We start from the raw sequence: 20,000 nt of genomic DNA, 5'->3' as shown, positions 1-20,000 counted from the left end.
AGCTTTGGAAAAGCCTGACTAAGGAGTTGAGGTTAGCCAGCTTAGTTTCAAGCTTATTTTTAGCCGAAAATGGCGTCTTTCTGTTGTGTGGTACTGTTTCTGATGACTCTCTTTTACTTTTAAATGTGTTTGTTGTATTGGTTAAATGTTTATAAAATATCATTGGGATTTTAAGTACATTATAAGCTTGTTAAATATAAGCACCACGGAATAAAATGAAATGTGGCACCAGTGATTTAGAGCTTTAAATTTTACAGCAGTTTATGACTCATCTTATCTCAACCCATCAGTGCTTCTGTATTCACTGTTTGACCTCATCTAAAACTCTTTGGAGACCTGTTAAAATGCAGTAAGTGTACTTGCATTACAGTACATAACAGTTACTGTTGTCTGTTGCTACACTTTTTTTCTGAATGATACTTTTGCAATAGGTTTTTGTCCATTGTTGTTTGATATGATACAGCTGAACACTAGTAATGCTTTTTAAAACCTTGTGTTCAGATTACCTTGTCCACAGCTCTTTTGTTTTAAGACATCTGAGATCTGCAGCATGTTGGGCAGCCCCTTGTGTAAAGTCAGTCAGGAGGCACTGTGTATTTGATAGTAGTTCTGTCCTGGTGCAGTCAATATGAGGCATCTCTTTGCAGCTGCAGGTTGCCCCTACATTCACAGCAAGACAGGTACAGACAGGTCACTAATATTTTACAGGGCTAACACGTATGGACAGACCATCACATTCACAGCTATGGGAAGTTTAGATTTACCATCTTCTGGTTCTGGCTACAGCCTCAGATTGCAACACATATAGTTTAGCCAGATCTCTTTTGCACTTGGAGCAAAGGTTGATTTGCTACACTCATTTTTAAAATGTTCATAATATTTATGTTTGTCCTTTTTTGTCAATGAGGTCTTTATTTTCTTTCTCTTGCAGACGACATGAAATGTTGATTTGGTAAAAATGAACAAACCCAAAATGGCCACAGAGAAAGGGTGAGTTGCTTTGCTATTCCAAAGCAAACAGATGCAATTTCATTATGCATGCACAAACACACATGCAGGCTGCGATATGTGCTTGTGTTTCAGTATGAAAGCTGCTCTGTCACAACCATCTGTTCACATACTGTATTCTCTCTCTCTCTGCCTTACCTTTACCCTCCCTGATATGATTCTGCACTTTTACTATTCTACCTTTAACTCCCTTTGCACCAGTTTTTTCCCCTGCTGTTTGTTGTCTCTTGTCACACTGTGTGTGAGAAAGAAAGTGCGTGTGTGAGTTTGAGTGAGAGAGCAGGAGTGTTTGTGTGCAACACAGCAGTGTGTGTAGATAATTAGATGGCCTTGCTAGAACTAGCAATATGTATTAGTCATGACTGAAAACAACAACACATATAATTGATGCAGAAGCAGTATGCTTGGAAAACCCCTTTATTGGTTTTTTCTGTATCAAGTTTGAATATTTATACTCTGTTCATTTTCTAGTTAATCTGTGTTCATCTATGTGTCTTATGCAGTGTGTTTATTTAAGCTGTATGTTTCCCTCAATATGTTTTCATTACGCCATTCCTGCATCACTTGTTTCATCATTCTTTCCATTTTCCCAGTTTTTTCTTTTTCTGTCTCCAGCACACACACACTTCCCTCTGTCTCTCTGTCTCTGTCTTTATAAGGACATATGAGAAACTCAGCTCCACTGGGTACAATCACAGAGTTTTGATTCTCTCTCCCATGTTTGACGTTGCTGTACCAACAACTGACCTATAACCTTGTGTTTCCATCTGAGCGCCACTGAGTTAAGATCATAAGGGGATGGGTCAGTATTCCAGAAATAGTGAAATGCTAGGAGACGGCCCCAACAGTCAGCTTTATTAAAATAAATTGAACAGCTTTTAAAGTTAGACTCAAGCTGTGTTTAAATATGGATTGCTATTTTGTTACTGTTTTTAGCACTGCACAAAATTACAGAAATGGCTATTTTTGTTGATTATTACTCTGACACATATATAGAACTTGCACATATTAGGGCCTGTTTTATGTTTTTCGGCAGTTTCACTCGGGGACACTGACTACTTTGACACACTTGTGTGATAAAACTGGCCCATTATTCTGTCATAATTCTAGACATTGAGCAGGGAATCATGACAGATTTTTATGCCTCCATGCCAATGACAACCAGCGCCAGAGGCATTATGTTTTCAGTTTACATACCATGTTTACATATGTTCCCCTCTGGCCATATTTCCTGCAACTTAGCTGGTTTGTGGAGGCATACAACCACGAGGCGGTTATTCTAATTGTTTCAACACTTGCTTATATATTATAGCATCCACTCACTGTAGCATCATGATACATACATGAGTATGCAATGTTTTTCGCTGGACTGCAACAGCGGGGCCAGCCCTATAATTTTAAATGTGTGTGACTGACTGACCATATGCAGTCCAGCCATATACTAGGTTTTGACCTAGTTTTCTTTCTTTAGTAGTCCTTTTACTGAATGACTATACGAGAGTGCATTTATAAATGAAGTTATTACATACAGTCTTAAGGTAAAAATGTGTGTGTGCATGTGTTTCCAGTGTTCCCAGTAACTCCAGGGTACTGATGCTCCTGAGCCAACTAGAGAGGATGAATGGAGAGGCCATGATGAAAGATGTCGACACAGCACGACAGGTCACTGCAAAGATACTTCATCTCATACAGACGCAGGGTGAGAGCAAACACACACACAAAAATATAACATGCATTCTACAGTATTCAATCCAACAAACATATTATAGACAATAGATAAGTGAAAATCAGTATTTTGTATTTATTAATATAATTGTTCTTAAACCAAGAATTTATATCTTTATAGATAGATAGATAGATAGATAGATAGATAGATAGATAGATAGATAGATAGATAGATAGATTCTACTTTTCCCATGGTTTAGTGTTAAAAAAGAAAAACACAAATCAAATCAAACGTAATATGGAATCACAATAGTTGCAGAATTGCAATACTTAAAAGTATCGGGATCGTATTGAATTGGGATATAATCATATTGTTCCAGCCTGAATAGATGGATGGATAGAGAGAGAGATGGAGTACTCTATGAATTGAAAAGGAAATTGCAGACAGTTCGGTCAGAGATTCAAGTGTGTTTCATTAGTAGCCTGTAGCCTCTATCTGTAGCCTCTAGCCTCAAGCATAGATGAGAAATGGGCTGCAGAGGTCTGATAAGCTCACCTCTTTCTAACTCTACACTGACATTTAGTACTCCTCAATACCTGTAAACTAACTTTGATGTGTATGATCGATGGAGTACCCTTTTAAAATGTCTTGATGCAAAGTTTCAGGTTCTCAAGTCGAGTTGATTAATTCTTTTAAAACGTGTTCACTGCAGTTGCTGTGTAAATAGAGATGGGTTAGAGTAGCAGTAGTCAAAGTGTGGATGGACCGAGACAGTGTCTCCTGATGTGGTTTCTCTGATTACTGTTTTGAAACGAGAGCAGAGAAGAAGATCCCGCAGCTGAAGAGCAAGGCATTGTGCTGCACTGCCGTGTAGAACAGACTGAAACATGAGTGTGCCTCTGCCTCTCTGAGGAGCGGGGATGGATAGAAATCTATGATGCAAGCATCATTGCTCTAGTGCTTTTAACAATTAGTTAATTAATATATGTCAAACTGACAAAAAGTTACAGTTTTGATACTTGTTTGTCATTTATCAATAAAAAATGCCAAACATTCTTTTCTTTGACGTTGATATTTTACATTATAAATTCTATATTCTTGTATTTTGGACTGTTGAACAAAATAAGCTACTTCAAGACATAATCTTGGGCTCTTCTAAGTTATGATGCAAATTCTTTGACCGCTTTGGCACATTTTATAGACAAAATGATTAATCAGTTAATTGAAAAAAGGATCAAAATTGACAGAGTAATTGATGATGAAAATAGTTAATACTTGCTGGCATCAATTGATCAAGATCCAATCTGTTATTTTTCTTTCAGACTAAAGAAAAGCCCCATCTGAATGCTAACCCACAAACTTTATATTTTGCTCGAGTTCTTATATTAACTTTGTCCTGGAGCTAGTGGTTTTCAGTTTTCAGTAGCATTTTCAGTGTGGATCTTTTGAGCGAGGAAAACTTGTAATCACTTGAGTCATTCCTTGGTGGAGTCTGTGTGAATATGCAGTGTGAAGAATTCTGCTGAATCATTACATAGTATTTTGAGCCTGCAGGTGTATTTTCAACTTGCTTTGAACTTCTTTCCACTCACTTTTCTTGAATTTTTCTCTCCTCTTACCATATTTGTTGTTGCCTCTTCTTCAAAGTAAACCTGTAGTTAATCCATCATGAGTTATGGGCACAGTGGAAAGGCTTCTGTCTGTGACCATGTCAATCATGATATATCAGCTGTTCCCCTCTCATCTACTGCTTGGCGGTCTGTCACACCCTGCTTGCAGCCTCTACTTGAAATGTGTATGAGTGAGACGCTGGTTGGTTGGTTAGGGGGAAGTGGGGGGGTTTGTGACCCTATTCGTGGTAACTATACACCCCACAGGACTTTGCTGTACTCTTGTCTCAAGTTCAGAGTCTTTGGAGCTTAGTGTAAAGTCAAGACATACCAAGAGAAAGAACAAGGATGATAGGAAGAAAGGAAAATCAGGAGCTGTAAGTGGGGTAACCATAAAGTCATAAATCTGATGAAAAGATAAATAAAAATAATACAAATATCACTTCACAGACAATAGGAGTTCTGGTTTGGTTAAGTGGAGAATGAATTCAGTCTTAGAGGCAGCAGTTCTCTTTTTTTCCTCTCATTTTCTGTCAGAAATCCAGTGTCTGTTGTCATTTGAGAGCTTGGCAGCTCTCCTTTCCCCCTAGTGCTGAGTAGGAGAAAGGGGGGAGGCAAGAGAAAGAGGAGAGGACGTGTGAGGAGAGGTATCCTATGCAGTTGTCAGTTCTCTATAGGAGCAGTCGGTGGTTTAGTTTTCTTGTAGCATGCAAGGGGCGGTGCTGATTTCTAGGTTCATAGTGTCATGCCCTAAGCTCAGTGTGTTTGTTCGCAGTCGGAGTGTAGCAGGATTGACCAGTCGAATAGTTTACTTCTCGCCTTAGAGGGATAGAGAAATACTACTGAAGTTTTAAAAGGGATTTACCGTTTGGCGTCACATACTGTAAAGGATCAAACTCTTAAGCGTCTCTTAGATTTACAGCAGATTTGCACTGTACACTCTAAGGAATCCAGATGCAGTGGACCCGCAATTTTGAAAAGTAGGACATCTTTTCACCCAAAGCTTTGGTGAACTTTGGTGAGACCTTTTGTTATGAAATGGAGTACCGCTACACCAGGAGATACAGTGAATCTGTGGTCTCTCCGGAACCACCAGGTATGGTCCAAAATGATGAGAATAAACTAGAAAAATACAAGCCATTTTAATTGCTTTAGATAAGATGTATTTAATCTTAGACTCTTAGAATTGAATCATCCAAGGTATGAATTTTCACAACATCTTTATCCATGATAGCAATTCAAGGGTCTCTCGTGTTTAAAATATTTTTAAATATTTCACTTTGGTTGGGTCGGGTGAGGACGGGAAGTGAGATTAGAACAACCACGCTGACCCCCTCAACAGTTCATGTGCAGTACTCTCAGCAGTCAGTCTTAGCTGACTAATGACTGAAAACACTAAGAAGATATAAATGATGGGTACTGAGTTGAATTTAAAGACAACACTTACAGAATTAGCTCTGCTTTACTTTTGAGTGCCATCATAAACTTTAGAACTCACATTTTATTTATTTATTATTATGTTTGTTTCAGTGATGGTCTATGTAAAACCCCTCACTGTTTTGTTTTTGAGGATTGGTGTTGAAATGCCATTTTGTTTTGTAGAGCTTTAAAAAGTCTGGCATGACAGAAATGTTTTAAGAGGCCACCGCTCTCCAAGGCACTGAAGTGTGTGCGTGTGTGTGTGTTCACATGCTCAGATATGCACATAGTTGTGCAAGTGTGGAAAGGGAGTTTGTGGAAATTCTCTGTGTGCGTGTGTACACACATCAGTTGTGTTTACTTTCACATGCTTTTTGGTAACAGATCATGAATCTTGAAAGCTGCATGCTTGAACTTTGCATCTCACCTGCTGTTATGATACCTTCCTTAACAGGGACAGTGTGCAGTGCCAAAAACATGAACCACTCGCGTGTACAATCAGCAAGTGATATAATCTTTCAGTTGGGATACTTGTGATACACAGTGATCACATTTCTGATATAATCTGCTGCCATACAAGAAATCTGACAGCATTGTTGATATCAAAGTCTTGTAATATTTCATGTATTTATTTTTTTCAGAAATTCATATTTATCCATGATTCCCTCCAATCTTTGTAGATGGTTTCGAGAATTTATCTTTAGAAGGTAGAAAGACTTCAGTATCTGTTCTTTCCTCTTACTCATGTGTTTGTGATTGGAGAGTTTGCATTCGTCTCAGGACATGACATGACATGACAGGACCACTCACTGCGGCCTCTTCAAAGAGGTCAGGAATCTGTCAGCTCCTAAATTACAGGGAGGAAGGAAATAAAGGCTGAGTAAGAGTTGTACCCATGTATTGTTTTCTAAAAGGAGAATAGTAAAGCTCATGTGTGCAGGAGCTAATATTTAACACAATCTTACAATGTACTTTCAAGATAGAGTATCTGTTTATTGTTAAATGCAGCACAATCTTTCTAACTACAAGTAACCCAAGACAGTGGTCCTTCACACGTTCCAAGATAATCCCCTATGACATTGTGACTTGTCTTTCACGGTCCACCTATGCAGGACCACATGCTGTACTTTGAATAACAAGCCTCTCTTTGCTTGCGTGAGAAGCCCCTCAGCTGTGTTCCACAACAGATGCGGTGCTGTTTATTGTCACATTTCTGATCATTTAACCTTGTTTGTGTTACAGAGAAGAGCGGAAAAGAGGTGATGTCGAAAGGCTCCAGTGGCATGGAGGTCATCCTGGCTTCACTGGAGGTCAGCTCATCCATCAACACAACCTATAAGCAATAAAGCCAAGCTTACTAAGTTTTTTTTTTAAACTATGTCTGCGTGGCATGTATGAACGTAAATGAATATATTAATAATATTCTATATTATTGTCCAATAGCAAGTGCAAAACATTAAACCTTCAGTTCTTGAAAACATAAATACTTGCCTAACCTCTGCTTGAGATGTCTCATTGATCCTTTAGATATCCATTCATCCATTTGAGCTTTGCCCAAACACTAGCCTCACACATTGCTTTATAAAATAGTGCCTCTTTTCTCTGCGAAGGGTCAAGAATTATTTCAGTTTCTTCTGATCTTAGTGGATGCCATCATTAATTTAGTGGAAGTTGTCAGCTCCTGACATAAACAGCTGCAGGAAACTGGTGTCACATTCATCAGTTTGTTTGATTTGGGATTATGCTGCACACCTTGGATCAATGACATTAAGTAGAATCGAATTTGTCTCTCTGGTGGCAAAGAAGTAATGGTACAAAATTCTGCACTCTAGTATACTGTATATTCAGTTTTAACAAGTGTACTGTTTGTGACTTTGACAGAACACCCGTGATGTCCAGACCACCTTGAACATCCTGTACATTCTCAGTGAGCTGCTGACTGTGGGTGAGCTGAGTTTTGATGAGCCTAATTTTGAGAGCCATTAACAATATTTAGTTCCTTTCTTTTACATTTATTTGCGGGTACACGCAAAGTGGTTACTTTTTCATGACTGTAAGAAGTCGTAAACATAATCTAAAGGCAAACAATTCATTTTGCCACTCTGATAAATGGTTCAGTGGCTGTAATTGTAAATTGAGCTGGAAAGCTAATCAGTTCCTTCTTAGGCCAAGTGCCTCTAATCCCATCTTGAATTAAGTTTTTATCACATTTAATGTTGTTTTATTGGTTGCTTTTTGTCTCAGGCAGAGGTCGCAGGGTGGGAGTATTTGTGTCCAAAGGAGGAACAGGGATATTATTTCAGATTTTGATCACTGCCAGTAAAGAGTTGCCTCCCAGTGAGGAACTCATGCTGCAGCTTCACTCTCTGCTGGCCAAGGTTGGCCCAAAAGGTATGCGTAATGTTACAGCTTAACCCAAACACAGAGTACACCAATATACACACTGGTGAATCAACCAATGTTTACTTTCTAGATATTTCATTGAGTGTGCTTTTTCTATCATGTCAGTTACATCAGTTTAAGCTCATCTGTGCTGTTAGTCCCTCATAAACAAATAAAACATTTACATTTAGTATTTCTCACCAAAATACATTGAGTGTTGAGGTTTTAACAAACATATTGCCTTATGGTCAAAAACTCCAGGATGTAGAAAAAAGAGGGAGACAAAAACATTGTTATTTTGTGCATACTGACATTGCAGCCTCTGTGTTCAGACAGAAAGTTTGGCGTGAAGGCGCGTTTGAGCGGAGCTCTGAACGTCACAATCAACTTAATGAAACAGAACCTACAGAATACCAAGCTGCTTTTGCCCTGCCTGCAGGTTCTCAGGGTTTACTCTACCAACTGTGAGTAACTTTAAACTTTAAAATAGATTTCTCAAAATGTTACCCTCCTGTCTTAGAATTCAAGCAGATAACGACCAAAAATACAACAGAATCTCAAACTGATAAAAATCATGTAAATATACTGGCACTGTCTGTCTCTGCTTTTGCCTGATATCTCGCCATTGATGTGTTTGTTTATGTACAGCGGTGAATTCTATTTCTTTGGGCAAGAATGGAGTGGTGGAGCTCATGTTCAAGATTACTGCGCCGTACAGCAAGAAGAACACCAGTCTGCTCAAGTGAGTGTCCTTCTCTGTTAATGAGCCGACAGGAATGTTGTGTTATAACAAACCAGTGACATCCACAGGCTACATCTCCCTCACCTCTTTCAGGCGGAGCTTTGTAACATCTGTCGCTGATGTTTGTTCGACAGACCATGTAACCCATTTGCCTTGTTTCTAAATCAACAGGGTAGCTCTGGACGCACTGGGAGCACTGCTCAAATCCAGTGAGTAATTTGCTTTGTAGCATTGACTTTCGACTCATCAGTGGTAGTGTAGTGATCCTTAATTAGTGCTTGTGTTCATGCAGTATAGCTTCTTTCTGCCTTCTCTCATCTCCATCCTCATGAACCCTATGTCTGCTCTAAATCAAAAACTAATTGATAATTCAGCATGGATTCAGAGATTGGTAACCCACAGCTTCTCCCCTCACTATACTGCTTTCCTTTTACTCCACCCATACTTCTCTTCATCCCATCCCACAGTTGTAAGGTGCCATTTATCAATACTTTCTCCTCTTCTTCTTCCACTTCCCTGTACAGAAACTAACGCTCGCCGTGCAGTGGATGGCAAACATGTGCCTGTCTTGCTTGCTCTGTACCTGGATTGGCATCGGAATGACACACGGCATCGCCATATGCTGATTCGCAAAGGGTTGCTGGTCTGCATCAGGAACATCACCAACATCAAGCTTGGCAGGAAGGCGTTCATAGAGGCTGATGGCATGAGGATCCTCTACAACTCATCCACTGTGAGTGAGAGTATGACAAACGAATGGCAAGCAATTAAAGCATGCAAACATTATAAGTACTGCGCACACACACACTCGCTCTCAGCTAGTCCCTACTTTCTGTGTGGTTTTCATTTCTAGGAGTGTCTCCCGGTACGTACTCTGGATCCTCTCATCAACACTTCAAGTCTCATCATGAGGAAGTGTTTTCCTAAGAACCGTCTGCCTCTGCCCACCATCAAATCAGCCTTCCACTACCAGCTGCCACACATACCTGCTGTAGGACCTGTGGCACAGTTGTACAGTCAGCCACCTGGGGGTGAGAACACACACACACACACACACACACACACAAACACACACTTCACTAGAGTGTGCCCCAGCTTATCACAGTGTATGCGCATGCCTATCATTGACAATTATGCAGCACAGACAGACACTTGTGTATTCTAGTCATCGCTCCTAGATTAAATTCTTCATACCACAAAGACACACACACACAACCACACACACACACACACACACACATACACACACACACACACACACACACACACACACACATATATAATGCTTATATCCCTGGACCGAATGAATGGTTAATGACAACACTCATGACACTGCTGCACACAATGTGCCTTACAGGAAGAACAAGTCATCAGCTCAGCGACAAGCCCTTAAAGAAGGGTAAGACGTACGTAAGACATGACTCCATCCTCCGATTACATAGACTCACTCACTACTGCTTTCTCATTTACCTCACGTCATACTCTAACTTCACTAAACTAACACACAACATGTGTTAGTAATAAAGATTTAATAAAGATACTTAGTGCTCATTGCATAGTGCTTGCTCACTCACTAGCAGACGTCATGTACTTGCACTGTACTCGACTAATTTGCTTCCTACAAATTATCTGAGCCGCTGTCCTCTTCCTTCAATCTAATCTAAAATTTAAAAATATCTCATCAATCAGTTATTTTCCTCCACATCTGTTTTGCCGAGTAATGAAATTCAAACAGGAACTGTATAAAATATACAACACAATTTTTAAGGCTCTAATTGGCAACAGCAACCCAGTAATTGCCTTAGCCTTAGCACAAAGTCATGTTGACTCATGTATACTCCAAAAAATGTGTCAGTGATGTCAGTAACTCAACCATGGAGAACAGTGTAAAATTGTAAGCTACTGGTATTACACTGACTTGTCAGTGAGACCACCAGCTGAATTTATTGGAAGAAATATGCCCAATTTCTTCTCTCTTCAATATCTCTCACTCATCTCTTGATCATGGCTGCTCACATCTTTTTGTAAACATTTTCATTGTTCCTGTCAAAAACTGAGACTGCTAGACAGGTTATGTACCACCCCGACACACATTTTGAAAAATACTAAACTCCTGAAGAAAAGGGGAAAACATCAGGTAAATCAGCTTTAAGGATAGTCATCTAATAACTTGTGTGTTTGTGTGTTTTGTACCAGTGGATGATGTAGTGGATGAAAGCGATGATAATGACGAGACGGAAGCAGACACAGAGAACGATACTGAGAACGAAGAGGATGAGAAAGATCATTGCACTGCGGTAATACTCACATACACACACCATATTTCACATGACAGCATTATTTGTTACACTTACTGTTCAAAATGTTCTTTCCTCTGTATGATAGTGGTGTTATAGAGACAGCGCAGAGTGTAGGCCTCCAACATTGCAACATTTTTGTGATTAAACTTCACAAAGGGTTGTGATGTATAATTTAATTGGCCCTAGTTGGCAAGATGACTTTAAATCATAAATAGGTCATTTGATTAAAATCCCTGCAGTTTTGTGAATTACTTAACACTTAATATTCCAATTACATGACTCACTTTCATTATATAATATTGAATCTCTACAGATTGTGTCATTTGGGGATGAGATGTGTCAAAGTTTTGCCAAACACACTCATATCACTATTAGTGCTTTCACACATGCGCTGCAGCCCTGAATTTATCTAGACATTACCCTGAGGAGCTGTATGTGAGAACGCAAATGTCCGAATCTGTTGGACTGGCCATTAAACGGACTTTACCCTGCCAGCTCCCCAGTATAAAGTCTGTGTAATGTCCGATTGAGCCACTGTGTGAATAGAGCAGGTCATTGTCCGGAGAATTCACAGCAAGCCAGTGGGCGTGTTGATGATGTTTCCATTCTGCCTCCTGCACACTCTACCCAGGCGCTAGCCCTTGCCTAAAACAAACAGAGTATTTCTAGTAAGTGAGAATGCATCAGGTGGACAATATCCTGTTGTGTGCTGCATGTGTGAAAGGGCAACAAATCAGTTTGTATCAGTTCATAGAGAAAAGGGCTTATGTCAAACATATCAACCATGTGTGATATGTATTTCTGTTTTTGGTTTTTAATCAAAGAGGGACTTTGACCTTTGGGAAATGTTCAAGTAATACAACACACCCACCCAAAGTGAACAAAAAATATCGGATCATAGATGTTAATTTCAAATTATACATCAAAATAATTGGATTTTGGTGTCTTTGGACAAAACTCACAACTTTTATATTTTCTTATCCACTGTCATTATTTTGTTACTTGTTTCCTCCATCTCAAAATCATAAGAGAGAAGCAGACTTGAGCAATGGGCCAAATATACCTGCATAACGTATTTAGTTATGTTCTCCCTTTGTGTCCTGTTAATCAGAATGATGACATAGAAACCGACCTAAACAAGCTACATCCCAAAAAGAGCCCTGGCCGTCCATATGAAGAGTTAAGAGTCTATGAGAGATTCTTCCTGGAGCTATCTGAAGATTTTCAGGTCAGTGTTTTCTGGACATGGTGACAACATTTAACTGCAAAAGATTTACCAGGACATAGATTTAAACAAAGATTAAGACAGTATATTGGCACAAGACACCTATCAGACACAACATGAAAACTGGTAACTGGTTTTCATGTTGTGACTGATTGGTGTAGTTTCAGTTGTGTTGGTATAGTTTTAACATGTATGTATTTAAAAATGAATTAATATAAGACATCCTGTGTATTTGTGCAACTTGGTCATTCAGAAAAAAAACAGTTTATTTACTTCAGTATATCTTGTTCCTACAGGGGTATAACTTTGAATGCTCAAAGACTTCCTCTACCACCTCTTCATCATCATCCTTCTCCTCATCATCAGCCTCCAGCCGATCCACTCGGCCAATCGTAGTGCCCACAGCTCAATCCCTGTCCCCAAAGCACGTCCCCACACAGAGTTCTCAGGAGGACTGCAACCCTACCAAAGAACAACACAGTCAGCCATCTCCCTCTGCTCCCGCTCCTTCTCCCCCGCCTCCTCTAACACCTCTCGAACTGGACACTATCCAACTCACCAAGGACCAAGACAAAAAAAAAGAGGCCCACATTCCTTCCCCTGATGGACATGCAACCTTGTCCTCCAGGCCTCCATCTCAAGGGCAGAGGATAGAACAAGAACTAGCTCATGTGTTGGAGTGTGTCTCTCTAGAAGAGGCGGGGGCTCTGAATGCAGGTGAAGAAATACTGGGAGTCAAACAAGAAGGATCTCCAGTCAATGCCACAAGACACATACAGTCTCCTTTGCTCTTTGGAGGTATCACGACACGTCGCGTGGGAGGAGGGGGCAGTAACTGGGGTTCAGATTGTGGTTCAGAGGGTGCTGAGGATGAAGGAGGGGAAGGAGCAGTTCTGGAGGTGCCAGACACAGCACTGCTCCTCTCTCTGCATGACCCTGACCTGTATGTGGAGATGGTGAAGGGAACACACTCTGTACCCCAGTATGCTGAAGTGGCTTACCCAGACTACTTTGGCCATGTAGCCCCAACATTTAGGGAATCCCTTCTGGAGAGAGTTTATGGTGTGCAGAGGTGAGATATTTTCATTAAATTGGTGGTTAGCAAAAATCATTTAGGATAAAAACTAAGGTAAATATCCAAAACCATTCCATTAAAGGGAGTAGAATAAATTAACTGAAGTGTTCTGTAGTGTGTCTATGCCAGAAAATGTGAACATTTGTCTTCAGATTTGTGCAAATATTTTATATTTAGAATATTCTTCTCTAAGTCTTTGACATACACTGAAACTTCAATTGTGGGGCTCCAGACAGATGTATGAGACTGATGTGAGGTACAGTTTATACATTTAACTTTGCTGTGAATTTCTTTCCATTGCGTTAAGCATGAGTTTGCTTGTGGGTCTAACTCTGCAGGTCTAAGATATTCCAGGACATTGAGAGGTTGATTCATCCTAATGATATCCTGGATAAAGTAGTTTACGACCTGGACATTCCTAGGTGAGTTCCTGTTACTGAGTCTGCTAACCCAAGCATAAATGGAGCTACAGTTTATTGTTTTTCTGATAATGTTGAGAGCTGTGACATTCACAAAGCAGATTAACTCAATTCATCATCTATATTTTGAGAAGGGTAATGACTTCTCAGGAGTGTCATTTGTTCCTCATCATGTTCCAGTTGTCCCGTGATTGAAGATGATGGCGAATCCCTGAAGTTCAACTCTCAGTTTGAGTCTGGCAACCTCAGGAAGGCAATTCAAGTTAGGAAGTAAGTGTTTACTGTCACATCAGCTACAGGGGAAGGAGTAAGAGTTCCACAGTTGGATGTATAGTGTTAATTAGAGTTACCTTTTATCACATTAATAACATTTAAAGCTGTAGTCAACTTTTACTATAATTAACCCCCTCCTTATCTCAATTTTACACAAATGAGATTAAAAACAAAATATGGGGTATATGAGTGTTTTTTTGTGGTTGATAATGTCTGGGTCCACATTTACAGTTTATGTTGTGGTATTTCTGCAGATATGAGTATGACCTTGTGCTGAATTCAGACATCAACAGCAATCACTACCACCAGTGGTTCTACTTTGAGGTGAGCGGTATGCGTGTTGGAACTACCTACCGCTTCAACATCATCAACTGTGAGAAGTCAAACAGCCAGTTCAACTACGGTAAGATGCACAACACCAGCTAGATAAAAACAAAGTGAAACACCCAACAGTGTTTCATTCTCCATCTGACCCACGCAAGATATGTATGTTTTTATAAATATTGTGTGTGTGTGTGTGTGTGTGTGTGTGTGTGTGTAGGCATGCAGGTGCTGATGTACTCTGTGCAGGAGGCGATCAGTGGCAGACCTCGCTGGGTCAGAACAGGAACAGACATCTGTTACTACAAGTAGGTACACTCAAAATACAGTGTACCTGGAAAAATATATTGAAGAGAAAGAAAAAAACTAGTGTTATAGTTCCATGGGGCAAGATCACAGTTTTCTTGCATTTCTACAAACCAATTTTTCCCAACTACGCGAATTATATAGTATTAGTCTTGTATCTTTTTACATTTAACATAGCTATAAAGCACTCTCTCGACTTCTTTGTCTCTTGCTACAAAATGATTATGTGGTAGTATTAATGTACTTAGTACTGCAAAATTTTCAAAAAGGGTCCTATGGAAGAGAAGGGTGACATCCTTTCTGCACACACCCCTTTACCATATGATGTTACGTACACTAAGTGGTCATTTTATTTAATACACCTGTACAATCTAATGAAATTCAATCCAACTTCCACCATAAACTCTACTTGTGTGATGTCTGTAATGTCATAGTGGTGTTTGTATTTCCTATTTAAATACATTACGAGGGCAGAATATTAGAAACACCTCTCAATATGATACAGTCCAGACCCCAATGTCACCAAAATCAGAACATTAAAACTAACTTGGAAGAATTTATGGCTGAGCTGACTGAACGCATACTACAGGTGTACTTAATACCGTGTAATTGTTGCTATGTTGTGCAACATTTACTCATGAAATGCTCCTCCTCCTCCACAGGAATCATTTTGCAAGGAGCACCATTGCAGCTGGTGGTCAGAAAGGAAAGTCCTATTATACGCTGACCTTCAGCACAAGCTTCAGCCATAAGGATGATGTCTGCTACTTTGCCTATCATTACCCTTATACATACTCCACTCTTAAGGTACTATAGCAATACCACTGTTTTTTTAACATTCGCAGTTAGTGGTCTTCATATCCCTGACAATTAAAATAAATTACCCCACCTCTTGACCCTATTGTTTAGTACTAATGTTTTTTTTACTACTTTAGTACTTATGTTATTTTGCCCTGAAACAGAATATTGAACTGATGTTTTGGTTTTGCTTGTGCTCATACAGTAAATATTTCTCTTTCTCTGCTGTTCCCAGTGTGATCCCTAATGCTGTTTTGTTTTCATTTTTTTTATCATTTATTTGTCTTCAGATAACTACTGTGCTCACAATCTACTGTATACTCGTTGTGTGAATAGTTATGATATTATAATTACATTTTGTCTGCTTTTATCTAGAGTGACTATGCAGAACTATGTACCATATAATACAAACGCATGACAGAGAAGCCCGATCTGAATCACTTAATCACAAGTTGTCTAATAAACAGCCAGAGTAACAATACAACAGTAAAATGTTCACAACTCCAAGAGGGATGGGCTTTAAATGGTAAGTAAGAAGTTCAAAAATTTTTTTTTTTTTTTTTGTCATTTTATCCTCAGATGCACCTGTGCAAACTGGAGGCTTTGAGGACCTCTCAGATCTACCTGAGGCAGGATGTCCTGTGTGAAACCCTGGGGGGAAATAGCTGCCCCCTTCTAACCATCACTGCCATGCCGGATTCCAACTCCAATGATCACATCTGTCAATTTAGTAAGTAACTCGGTGCAGATCTGTGTATATGCGTCTTTTTATTGCAGGATATATTGCATATACGCATCCTGGAAAAACTGGAAAACCAATGTAGCTTCACCAATCACCATGCAGCTCTGTGGAACCAGCCTGACTGGTCAACAAGGGAACAATCTTGTCTGTTTTCAAATGTAAACTGAAATCTGGACTCAATAGCACAAATGACTGACTGTGCTAACTGCTTAAAATCTGTTATGAACTGTTATTGTTTGTTACCCAGGACTCCATGGAAAGCAGAAATGATATTGAGTGGATTATTCTGGTTAGATAAAATAAATTTAAATTGAGTCCGAAATAATTACAGAGAAATTGGCCAAAGTGAAACACTATCAAGATCACAGTACGCCAACTGACAGGGGTGGACAAAAATATTTTTGCTGTATGTCCTGATAAAAACTGGACGCTTGTAGTCGTTGGTAATTGGCCACAATATCTAAACATTTAATAGCTGGTGAGAAAAACCTCTAATTTCGTTATTTGTAAATTGAACTCATAACAAATAATTAGTCATTGTCCTTTCTTACTAATGCTTGTAAGAACATTGGGTTGTACATTACTACACGAGAACACCCCTGGGGTATCAGGGCATATCATTATTGCCAGGTTTGCAGTCCACTTTAGTTCATTGATGTTGTTTTCATCTGTGAAAAACTTTAGATTAAAAGAAAACCCATCTTCCTCTGTTTGTGTTTGTGCTGCGCTCTCCCGCTTTCTCCCTGTTCAGGGAACCGTCCATTGATCTTCCTGTCAGCCAGAGTGCACCCTGGAGAGACCAACGCCAGCTGGGTAATGAAGGGCACGCTGGAGTTCCTGATGGGCACCAGCCCGCTGGCAGCCAGCCTGAGAGAGGCCTACATCTTCAAGATAGTCCCCATGCTCAACCCTGATGGAGTTGTAAATGGAAAGTGAGTGAAAATATTCAAGTGATAGAAATGGATTCACACACATTTGCAGCACACTGAGGACACATCTGCTTAACCTTGGCCTGTGCAGCGGTTGCAGCTTTATGAATATTAACACACACAAAATCTTTTCTCAAAGGATTCTTTAGCTGTTGCTCTGATCTCGTCCACTCTGTATCCCTTCTCCTCTTCTGCCATCTCCTTTCTGCTCTAGTCATCGTTGTTCTCTGAGTGGTGAGGATTTGAATCGCCAATGGCAGAGCCCCAATCCTGATCTCCACCCCACCATCTACCACACTAAGAGCCTGCTGCAGTACCTTGCACACATACAAAGGGCACCACTGGTATGACCTCTAATTAACTGGATTTAGATTACTCTGGGGCATTTAGCACTTTGCTGCATCATCTTTCAGCAGTTGAGTATACAGAATATTTTCTAACTTGTTGTTAATGGTGGTGTAATTTCTCCTGTTCAGCCGCACATTCTATTTGGCTGCGTGTCCACTAAGTTTCACATCAGTAAATCACCACATTAGCTTTAAGACATTAATGCAGCTACCATAAACAACTGCCTTTGCTGGCCTCTGTGCTACACTGTGTGTCAGCAAGTTAGATATAATGGGATTGTTCTCTTGGGGAGATTTGTTTACAATGCAAAGGGTGATGACTTAAAGGAATGAAGCAGGATGAGGCTGCTGTTCTTTGTCTTCAAATGGACCTGAGATTTACTCATAGAAAATATCTACCAGTCATCTTTACAGCATGTTAATGCATAAAAATCGATATGAGTTATTGTAGCTGTCCCTACAGTCCTTACTCTCCCCTTGCTTTGTTTGTTTTATATATTTATCATTTTAACATATTATTTTAACCACTTGACTAAACTAGTTTGGAAAAGGACAGACGGCAAATTTTGGTTACCAGGATCTTAGTGAAAAAATGTGCAATATATTAAATCCTAAACTCAGTGTTTTCTATGTCTGCTTCCTTTGTGTGTATGTGTGCAGGTGTTTTGTGATTACCATGGTCATTCCAGAAAGAAGAATGTGTTTATGTACGGCTGCAGCGTGAAAGAGACAGTCTGGCAGTCAAATATCAGTGCTACATCCAGTGACCTACAGGAGGACCTTGGATACAGGGTGAGCGGCTGCATGCACATGCACATGCACATGCACATGCACAAACACACACACACACGTAATGAACAAACTCATCCTTACCTCTCTCAACCCCCCGTCCCCCCCATGTCAATTTACTGTTCCCACATCAGTGAATATTAATTGCATTGAATTCAGTGTCAGTATAATCAGATCACCTTTATCAACTTATACTTATTGCCTTACAAAAAAGATACCATTAGACCAGCTTATATTTACAACTGCATGTGCCTATCCTGCATTGTGTATGAGCTGAATTCCAGTTTATGGTTATTATAACCGTTTTTTGTCCTTAGACACCGACAGTAATTGTATTTTACTTGCTTTCTATTCGCAAACATCTGCACATATGTTAATATATCCTGTTTTGAGTGACCTGCTCCGTGTTTATCTTGTGTTATGATACCTAAGTTAATGGCTTTTTTACATTGTCGCTAATACATGTTTCAACACCAACTCTTATCTGACAAACATGCTCAATTTTGTTGTACTTTTAGTACTTTTAGTAATTCACCTTGAATTTTACTTTACAGTTGGGAAGGACTTTTTCCTTGGTCAGGTCAAGATCAGTTTGTCGTTCCTCTCTGCATTTGGGAATGCAAAAAATATATTTTTCACTGAGCAGAATGATAATAAAGAAGCCAGTTCAATAGAGAGTTTCCTAGTGGATATGCAGCTGCGGGCTACAAGCCCACAGCAAACATTTTGGATTGCAGCAGTCGATACTGATTCTCTCCCAAGCAACTGCTCTGTACATAAGCCAGTCTTTGTTGGACACAGTTATTTGTCCCTACTATAAATTGTACTTCATCATCTGCCCCCCGGTGCACTAACACATACACACACACTCACACACCTACACAAAAACACTCAGACTTGTGTCATTTGTTTTTCAGGCGCTTCCTAAGATCCTCTCTCAGATCGCCCCAGCCTTCAGCATGGGGAGCTGTAGTTTTGTTGTGGAGCGCTCCAAAGAGTCAACCGCCCGCGTTGTTGTATGGAGAGAGATAGGAGTACAGCGCAGCTACACTATGGAGAGCACGCTCTGTGGTTGTGACCAGGGCAAATACAAGGTAAGGGTGTATTTGTTTATATGGTATGGACAAATAGAAGGCTTGCACAGTGTAATGAAGTTCAATACAATAAACCTGGAACCAAATACTAGAGTTGCTTCTTCTTAATTTATTCCTAAATTAACTTGGAATATTATTTGTGTCAAGGAAGAATTTATTATTTACTTAGATTCAGAAAGTATTCAGACCCCTTCGGTGTGATCCAGGATCTTTGGAGCTCAGCTAGAGTGACCATCACGTTCTTGGTCACCTCTCGTACCAAGGCCCTTCTCCCCTGATTTCTAAGTTTGGCTGAGCAGCCAGATCTCAGAAGAGTCCTGGTTGTGCAAAATTTCTTCCATTTAAGAATCATGGAGGCCACTGTGCTCTTGGGAACCTTCAATGCAGAAGATTTTTTTTTTTTGTAACTTCCCCAATCTGTGCCTCAACACCATCCTGTCTCTGAGCTCTGCAGGCAGTTCCTTCCGCCTCATGGCTTGGTTTTTGCTCTGATATGCATTGTCACTTTCAAGACCTCATATATATATATGCATTGTCACTTTCAAGACCTCATAT

At 39.8% G+C, this 20,000-nt stretch overlaps 1 protein-coding gene across 5 annotated transcripts in view; it reads left to right on the top strand.

The window, feature by feature from the left end:
• The window catches only part of agtpbp1 (ATP/GTP binding carboxypeptidase 1), a 28,037-nt gene that overhangs the window by 689 nt on the left and 7,348 nt on the right, over positions 1-20,000 (top strand). For 2 of the 5 annotated variants that reach the window (XM_023414434.2, XM_023414433.2), the window contains exons 2-25: positions 932-990; positions 2,577-2,707; positions 6,946-7,013; positions 7,585-7,648; positions 7,948-8,094; positions 8,418-8,549; positions 8,734-8,827; positions 8,999-9,036; positions 9,352-9,560; positions 9,681-9,858; positions 10,185-10,226; positions 11,024-11,124; positions 12,239-12,355; positions 12,649-13,424; positions 13,766-13,849; positions 14,027-14,116; positions 14,374-14,522; positions 14,661-14,748; positions 15,409-15,553; positions 16,124-16,274; positions 17,038-17,218; positions 17,430-17,559; positions 18,223-18,354; positions 19,269-19,445. In XM_023414434.2, the coding sequence (XP_023270202.1) occupies positions 959-990; positions 2,577-2,707; positions 6,946-7,013; positions 7,585-7,648; positions 7,948-8,094; positions 8,418-8,549; positions 8,734-8,827; positions 8,999-9,036; positions 9,352-9,560; positions 9,681-9,858; positions 10,185-10,226; positions 11,024-11,124; positions 12,239-12,355; positions 12,649-13,424; positions 13,766-13,849; positions 14,027-14,116; positions 14,374-14,522; positions 14,661-14,748; positions 15,409-15,553; positions 16,124-16,274; positions 17,038-17,218; positions 17,430-17,559; positions 18,223-18,354; positions 19,269-19,445 (3,456 nt within the window). In that variant the 5' untranslated portion in view covers positions 932-958. Of the gene's footprint in view, positions 1-931; positions 991-2,576; positions 2,708-5,040; positions 5,381-6,945; positions 7,014-7,584; positions 7,649-7,947; positions 8,095-8,417; positions 8,550-8,733; positions 8,828-8,998; positions 9,037-9,351; positions 9,561-9,680; positions 9,859-10,184; positions 10,227-11,023; positions 11,125-12,238; positions 12,356-12,648; positions 13,425-13,765; positions 13,850-14,026; positions 14,117-14,373; positions 14,523-14,660; positions 14,749-15,408; positions 15,554-16,123; positions 16,275-17,037; positions 17,219-17,429; positions 17,560-18,222; positions 18,355-19,268; positions 19,446-20,000 lie in introns of those variants that run through there. The other 3 variants (XM_023414437.2, XM_023414436.2, XM_023414438.2) reach the window with 2 other exon arrangements.

Source organism: Seriola lalandi, unplaced genomic scaffold (assembly GCF_002814215.2).
Source record: "Seriola lalandi dorsalis isolate HSWRI2012SDOR001 ecotype SW California unplaced genomic scaffold, Sedor1 jcf7180002054524, whole genome shotgun sequence".
NCBI lineage: Eukaryota > Metazoa > Chordata > Actinopteri > Carangiformes > Carangidae > Seriola > Seriola lalandi.
The sequence above is the reverse complement of the archived record's forward strand: the minus strand, read 5'-3'. Positions and strand labels throughout refer to the sequence as shown.